At 41.8% G+C, this 8091-nt stretch overlaps 2 protein-coding genes across 2 annotated transcripts; one reads left to right on the top strand and one right to left on the bottom strand.

Annotated features, from left to right (window-relative positions):
• Positions 1 to 340: 340 nt before the first annotated feature.
• Positions 341 to 2809, top strand: mycbp (MYC binding protein). Its single transcript, XM_035523587.1, has 5 exons — positions 341 to 429; positions 1774 to 1846; positions 1943 to 1991; positions 2172 to 2298; positions 2748 to 2809. The coding sequence occupies exons 1-5, from the start codon at positions 415 to 417 to the stop codon at positions 2790 to 2792; spliced, it is 309 nt and encodes a 102-aa protein (XP_035379480.1). The 5' UTR covers positions 341 to 414; the 3' UTR covers positions 2793 to 2809.
• A 245-nt stretch (positions 2810 to 3054) lies between these two features.
• Positions 3055 to 7927, bottom strand: LOC113590150 (gap junction alpha-9 protein-like). The gene has a single exon (XM_027030168.2). It carries the CDS (start codon positions 7052 to 7054, stop codon positions 5573 to 5575), a length of 1482 nt encoding a protein of 493 aa, XP_026885969.2. The 5' UTR covers positions 7055 to 7927; the 3' UTR covers positions 3055 to 5572.
• Between the last annotated feature and the right edge of the window lie 164 nt (positions 7928 to 8091).

The following is an 8091-nucleotide window of genomic DNA, read 5'->3' as shown; positions in this document are numbered from 1 at the left end:
GACAATTAAATTAAATGTCAAATGAACTTTTACATTTGCCAGCCATTGTATATATTATGTCTATATTAGATATTGTATATATTATGCCTATATTACACATTGTATATATTATGCCTATATTACACATTGTATATATTATGTCTATATTATATATTGTATATATTATGCCTATATTATACATTGTATGTATTATGTCTATATTATATAATGTATATATTATGCCTATATTATACATTGTATATATTATGTCTATATTATACATTGTATATATTATGTCTACCTTTTTCCTGTGGTCGTAGTGTTGCCAAGGGCAACAGTTTGTTGTCTTCCGAGAGCACCCTCCAGGACTGCGTAGTGCGCATGCCTGGGAGAAAGTTTGGCAGTAGTTAGATAAGCTAGCGAGGTAAACGTGAAATGGCACATTACAGAGTAAGTAGCTGTAGTTTTTGAATGTGATACTGTATTGGGACGTTGATTCTTGTGCTGTCAAGTTTTAGAAACATGGTTTTGTTTCCGGGATAATGTCAAACAGTAGCTTCAGTTAGCTAGCATGATTAGCTAACCTAGCTGACTAAACTAGCTTCAGCTGCTAGCGTTATTGTTTCCTGGTCATACACGTAGCTTATGGTTTAATAGTATTTAAGTACGAGCATCAGAGAAAAATCATATTGTTCTCTTTTTGCCGAAAAAGTGTAAGACATTCATTCAGCCATTTTCCAATTCCTTGTATTTAAAGTAGAAGTGTAAGCACGAGGTCCGGCTTGTTTCCATTGTGTATCTTAGCTCAGTCTGCCCGTGAACTACGTTGCGTGCCCAGCGTTTCCATTGACCTCAGCGTTCCTAACCTAGCTCTCAGCTCTGTCTTCTCTGTTTCCATCCACCTGACTCAGATCGCTAATGCCAGCTTGTTGGGTCGTCAATAAATCAATAAATTATCTGAACTATTTTATCTTAATTTAACTATTTTAAACTGGGTGTGTTAGAACAGGAAAAGTAACAAGTAGTCGCCAATTTTACAGCTTACTGGTGTCCTTTTACAGTGTCCTGTTTCTCTTGTTTACCTTGTGTGAAACCTTTTGTATTTCACTGTAATTTTGTGTGTCTGACTTTGTACGTCTGTCCAGGTGAGTAACTGCAGTGTACTGTAGTAAAAGATTAAGAAATATTCAAGATTGTATTAAAGAGAAAAAGTCTGTTTTAGACAGAGGTCCTTCATCAGGTGTGCAAGCAAAGTTTTTCTCTTTCTTCTCTTCTTGTTTCTCTGTGTACTACAATTTTGAATATTTTTGTTTCCAGCATTTGGCAGGCACTCTTATCCCGAGCGACTTACAAAATTGCTTTGTCATTTACTCATAGAATACATCATAGTCAGTACAGTAGGTTATACCAGATACCATATCTATCTATCTATCTATCTATCTATCTATCTATCTATCTATCTATCTATCTATCCTATATATAATGTGTGTTAGGGTTAGGGTGGATGAGTGTGTGTGTGTGTGTGTGTGTGTGTGTGTGTGTGTGTGTGTATGTATGTATATATAATATATATATATATATATATATATATATATATATATATATATAATGTGTGTGTATGTATGTGTGTGCGTATATATAATATATATATTTATAATTATACAGCACTTTCCCTGGAAACCTTGTGTACTTCACTGCAGTCCCTCATCTGCAATCATCTCTTATGTCTATATCACAAATGTTTTATAGATTGTACACGAAGTTGTTTTTTGCTGCCATGTTGTCTGTTTTCAGGCATCAGAGTCAAAGCGGGAGCAGTTCAGGAGGTACCTTGAGAAAGCCGGCGTTCTGGACAGTCTGACTAATGGTGTGTGGTGCTTTCAACAGCCCCGAGAGCAGTAGAGCTTAAACTCAGTATTTGTGAGTCTCTCTTTCACCAACCATTTCTCTGCTTAAATCATAGTGTTGGTGGCATTATATGAAGAGACAGAGAAACCTAACAATGCCATGGAGTATCCTTTATGCTCTATTCAGTTAGATACAAATGGATACATAAATCCTTGTGAGGTTGCAGGTATTAAGCACAATTTTTAATAAATCCAGTTCAAGGCTTGTGTAGTGGGAGATTCTTGTGTTCTGTGCCCTTGTGTGCTGTTCCTGATGATGGTGTCGTGAGCCTTAAAGACCCTCAGTTTTATAAAGCAGCACCTTGGATCCGGGGACGACTCCACTGACATTGAGAGCCTGCGGGTGGAGCTGTCGAAACTGCAACACAAATACGACCAACTTCTGGAGGAGAACAGGGAACTGAAGAACAAGGTAAGAATATTCATTATCCCTAATCCCAGAGAAGAACAGGGAACTGAAGAACAGTGTAAGAATATTCATTATCCCTAATCCCTAATCTCAGAGAGCAACCCAAACTCTTCACACTGATCCTAAATCCTAACCTGTAATGCCAGTTTTTACCTACCTTAATAATTGTTCTATAACCCTAAAGAAGAAAAAAGATGAACAGGTTTACAGCAACCCTAATCCCATAACCCCAGTAGAGTACCCACGACACATCAGTGTACCTATTAAATGTTGTGCGCTCGCGGAAGACAACAAATTCAGCACACGAAGGGCCTGAATGTTAGCTACATGTTTGTCAGGTTCTATCAATCTGTGGCGGTGCAGTTTCTGGGTCCTGGAGTCCAGAAGTCTGGACCACCTCAGGGAAGCTGTTTGCTGATGTAGGCCTTCTCTCTCTCTCTCTCTCGCTCTAGTTGCTGCAGTATGAACCAGCCACTGAACACAGAGGAGCGGAATGAAGAACTATCCTATTATGGAAAAAAAATACTGACTTATTCTATTTATCCTTTTTTTTCTATTGTTAATTTTTGTTGTTTGAGGTAAATCTTTTTGAGGGATGTTACATCTAGATTTGAATATATTTCATTAGTAAAAGTTATCACCTTTTGTAATACACTAGAAAATCTTGTCAGAGATATGCTCTAAAATATATATATATATATATATATATATATATATATATATATATATATATATATATATATATATATATATCAAGTATTGAATTTGCTTTGTTAAAATGTGCCTAAACTAAATATTTTCTGCATTACTTCATGTGAGAGGATAATTTTGCTTTAAAACGTAAATAAATGTTCTTCTGTTAAAATAAGATGCCAGTTCCAGAATCCATCGTGACCTACAGCAATCTGCTGTAACACAACCTGCCGAATATATAGTGTACCAAACTGCTGTGGTGGTGTGGACACAAGGTGGAGCCAGTTGTCCTGTAGGCTGTGAGGTGGAGCTTGTCTTTCTGTAGTCCTGTAGGCTGTGAGGTGGAGCTTGTCTTTCTGTAGTCCTGTAGTCTGTGAGGTGGAGCCTGTCGTCCTGTAGGCTGTGAGGTGGAGCCTGTCGTCCTGTAGGCTGTGAGGTGGAGCCTGTCGTCCTGTAGGCTGTGAGGTGGGGCCTGTTGTCCTATAACCCTGTAGTCCTGTAGGCTGTGAGTTGGGGCCCGTTGTCCTGTAGGCTATGAGGTGGAGCCTGTCGTCCTGTGGTCATGTTGTCCTGTAGTCCTGTCGGCCTGTTGTCCTGTAGGCTGTGAGTTGGAGCCTGTTGTCCTATAGTCCTGTAGGCTGTGAGGTGGAGCCTGTCGTCCTGTTGGCCCATCGTCCTGTAGGCTGTGAGGTGGAGCCTGTCGTTCTGTAGGCTGTGAGGTGGGGCCCGTTGTCCTATAGTCCTGTAGTCCTGTAGGCTGTGAAGTGGAGTCTCAAAGGCTACTTTTTTTTCCCAGCACATCCCCCCAGATGCTCAATTGGTTTGAGAATTGTGAGGGATAAGTCAATACCTTGAACACTATGACATTTTTCTTTGTATGAATTAATACTTTTCTGTTGTGTTTGGTGTGGTACAGCAGCACTGGGAGATGTGATATACTGTCTTGTTTGTGAAAGAAGGTCACATGGATTGTTGATTCCCCATCAGGGGCTGATGTTTGTGTGCTAAGAATGATGGAGCTGAACTGAAAGAGAAATGTATTACTACAAAGTGGCTGATACTGGAACCAGCAAAAAAAAAACAAACTAAAACCAGCAAGCATGTTTGTTTGATTATTCCTTAACAAACCAATCTGCAAATATGTTGTCAGTTCCATGTGTCACATTGATGCAGTAATGTTAATGAACTTGAAATATCATAGTCCAAAGATAAAACTCAATTTTAAGATTTAAACAGTATTTAAATGGAGCACATCTGTCATCAGTTACAAGGGCCACGTTCAATTTTAATGTACTGTCAGGGTCAAGACTAAGTCTGCATGTATTAAGACATGAACTACAATATTTAACATACGGATATGACAGATGAAAATACCAGAGAAGGCTACTACATAATAGTCTCAGGTACTTTTAATCCCATTTCAAGCTAAGATGGTTTGAGTGACTGAACAGTTTTTGCCGACACTTCTAGCCAATGATGTGCTATTTTCAGTAATGTCTGTGGGGTTCTGTGTAAATTAAATAAATACATTGTTGATACTGTTAATATTAGTAGTAATAGTTAAAATGCATTATAAACTACTTTTAAAAAGCAGGACTATATCCACAACCTCATACATACACCTAAACGGGACCCTCTTTAGTAAAGCTACAGCGGCATCACAAGATACAAATGGCAAATGAAATTGCACAATTTCATTACAATAAAAAACGATATTGTTTCTTTCTTTAAAAGTAATTTTAATCACAAGCATATTCAGTACAATAAAGGCAAAACTAACCCTAATTTCTAATGCAAAGCAGGTCTCCAACAGATGGCTAAAACCCATTTTGGGTTTCAGGGAAGGGAACAATACCCTCACACTCTCAAGAGCATCTAAAACAGTGTGTGAAGATGAGAGTAATAAAATGTTTGTCAAAGATAGAACAACTGCACATACAGACTACCACAGTTCAGAGTGTGAACCAAGGCTGATATCCAACAGACCTTACAGCAGTGAAGGAACATAAGGCTACCTGGTGCTACACCCATAAATTCTTATTCAGCTCTCGGAACCAGAATTATACATCTGGATTGGTTTCAGTTTTGTGAATCAGACATCTAACAGAACTGAAATGAATGGTGTTCTTGAAGCCTCCATTTTGAAGACTAAAGGATGCTTCAATAAATTTGTTACCTAAAATTTGCTAGTTAGAAAGTTGTTTTGCTTATGTTATGCAGACTTTAAAGATACAGAAATAGAAGAGAACTCAGGGTGAGATGACACTAAAAATCTCCTCATCTAGAATATACAGTAGTCTATAATTAAAGACCAAACACCTGTAGATGTGAACTTAAAGACCAAACACATATAGATCTGAAATTTAAGACCAAACACATCAAGATCTGAAATTAAAGACCAATTGCATCGAGATCTGAAATCAAAGACCGTTAACATTTATGGGATTTAGCTGCTGCATTTATCCAAAGCAACTTACAATTATGAATGAGTACAACTTGAGCAATTGAGGGTTAAGGGCTTTGCTCAGGAGCCCAACAATGGCAGCTTGGCAGAGACCAAACACCTAAAGATCTAAAATTAAATTTAGATCTGTAGGTTGGTTGCTGCACGCCTGTTGCTTGAGCTTCCAGTCAATGAGGATGGGTGGTTTGGTAAGAGGGTGGGGCTGTGCTGTGAATTTGAGCTCCCGTCACTTGCAGAATCTGATGTGTGTGTTCGACTGCACCTCCTCAATTCAGGTTTGGGGAAGGACTTGGTGCATCCAGCCAGACGGAGGCACTGTGGTGGTACGGCTGCAGCAGTGCAAACTGCGCTGCTGAAGGAGGTGCTATCCTCCTTCACTGTGCTGCAGTTCCACGGTCCGCGGACCCTCCGTGTTCTCTGCACACCACGGCAGGGGCAGACAGCAGAGCAGGATGTCGAGAGCTCTCCAGGGAGATGAGGCTTGCTGGGGCTTTCACTAGCAAGCTCCTCTGAGTGTGTAGGCATGTGGTCTGACAGCTCAGCCTTGAGGCCAAGAGGAGAGTGTGTGTCGCTGCCTGTGTTGTTGGAGTTGCTGTTGTGCTCAGTGGGACTGGGTGTGTTGTTGTCTCCTTCCCTCTGCACATCTGCACTGCACCCACCTACAGGGTGGAGGAAGGTGGAAGAGGTGCTGATGAGGGCTGCGTAGGCAGGGCCATTGGCCTGCTTCTCTGTGAGCAGTGTGTAGCCACTCAGGGTTGTGGGTGGGGTGGCCATGCCACCCTGGCTTGTGCACACCTGCTGTACTACTGAGCTCTTCTTGGACTTGCTACCGTCATAATCAACCAGGTTCTCCTTCAGGTGTGGGTGTTGGTCCAGAAGTCCCCTCTTCAGCTTCTTGTAGCCCAGGTGCATGATCTCCATCAGGCTGAGGACAAGCGACACGGCTGCAATCGCCTGCATGAACACCATGAACACACTCTTCTCCGTGGGTCGCGAGATGAAGCAGTCCACCACGTTGGGGCAGGGTTCTCGCCTGCACCTGTATCGCGCCTCCTGCTGGGGGCCGTACAGCAGGTGCTGGCCCAGCATGAAGCCCACCTCCAGAAGTGCGCGGGCCACGACGTGGGCCACGTAGGTGTGGAGCAGTGACCCACGCAGCGGAGCCTTGTTCAGCTTGGCCTGGTCCAGCTGCTTCAGCTCCCTCTCAACCCGCCTGCGCAGCTCCACCTGCTCCTTGTCCAGCACCTCCAGATCCTGCCGTAGCACCTCCTTCCTGCAGTAGCGCTGCTTCTCCAGCGCGCGCAGGCGGTAAATGGCATGGCCCATATAGATGAGTGAGGGCGAGGACACAAAGATGACCTGCAGCATCCAGTAGCGGATGAGCGAGATGGGGAAGGCGCGGTCGTAGCAGACGTTGCGACAGCCCGGCTGTTCCGTGTTGCAGATGAATTCCTGCTGCTCGTCACTCCACACGTCCTCGGCCGCAACGCCCAGAACCAACATGCGGAAGATGAAGAGGATGGTGAGCCACGTCTTGCCCACCATGGTAGAGTGGACGTGCATCTCCTCCAGTATCCCACCCAGAAAGTTCCAGTCCCCCATCTACACTGGAATACTGCAGGGGGGGATGTTCTCTTCAGGGACTGGGTGGGAAATGATTGTGTTTTCAGGCTAATTTGTACTTCAGTACAAATTTGAAGGATAGTTTTGCAGTTTTCAATTTGTTAACAGAGTAAATAATCAAAGAACTGTTAGCTGAACAAAAACAGTAAACAGTGTGAATAGATCCATGTAATTTTACTTTGCAATACTAGAAAGGACAATAACGATGGTGTCAAAAATTCAATTCAGTATGCAAAGCCAGTGCTCAAACTCTGAAATGTTATCTGGGCGCATTACTTACCTTGTTTTAGAGAAAATTAGTCTTTGTAAGAAGATGCATCAAAGGAAGACATTATTGCTTCTTTTTAAATCAATGCAATGGCAAAAATGTGAACTGTGTGAAACGTTTCAGGTTTCACACATGAACGCTGTCCAGCCACATGTTCAAACACACTGTGCTTAGTTTGGCCTGTTTTATATGCTGTTGGAATGGATCGAACTGTTTTGTTCATTGCAGAGAGGACAAGCCCAAGGGCTTCTAAACCAACATCAAACCAATGGAACTCTTTCTTGTTTTAGCTGTAGAGAATTCCTCTGACCCTCTGAGACTTTTCATTACATAACTGAAGTGTGCAAATCGCTAATAATACACACCTACACTAACTGATACAAACACTTATTAACACACACACTAACACACATACAATTAAAAACACATATGCAGATGTGCATTCACACACACACACGTTATGGAACAGCACTGTCAGTTAGTCAGGTATCTCCAGACCAGCAGCTCAGGGGTATTCCAGCCCTTCAATACTAAACGTGTGTGTGTGTGTGTACTGTGTAATGAGCTCTTACTAGTCAACTCAACACATGTGTGTATTGTGTAATAAACAGTCATGTAAAGTGTGTTCAGATGTTTTCTTTATTTTAACCACAATTTAAAGTGCTATATGATTAGACTTCACATAGTTCATGCAGCATACCCACATATTTCACCAGTGTGAAATAAATATACCAGGATCTTGTGTGTG

This window comes from Electrophorus electricus, chromosome 2 (genome assembly GCF_013358815.1).
Source record: "Electrophorus electricus isolate fEleEle1 chromosome 2, fEleEle1.pri, whole genome shotgun sequence".
Classification (NCBI taxonomy): Eukaryota; Metazoa; Chordata; class Actinopteri; order Gymnotiformes; family Gymnotidae; genus Electrophorus; species Electrophorus electricus.
The sequence above is the reverse complement of the archived record's forward strand: the minus strand, read 5'-3'. Positions and strand labels throughout refer to the sequence as shown.

Coding starts and splice junctions, on each gene's coding strand:
- mycbp (XM_035523587.1), top strand. Junction 1,992..2,171: donor AAACCTAACAATGCCATGGA/GTATCCTTTATG, acceptor AAAGACCCTCAG/TTTTATAAAGCAGCACCTTG. Junction 2,299..2,747: donor ACAGGGAACTGAAGAACAAG/GTAAGAATATTC, acceptor CTCTCGCTCTAG/TTGCTGCAGTATGAACCAGC.
- LOC113590150 (XM_027030168.2), bottom strand. CDS start 7,054: ATGGGGGACTGGAACTTTCTGGGTGGGATACTGGAGGAGATGCACGTC.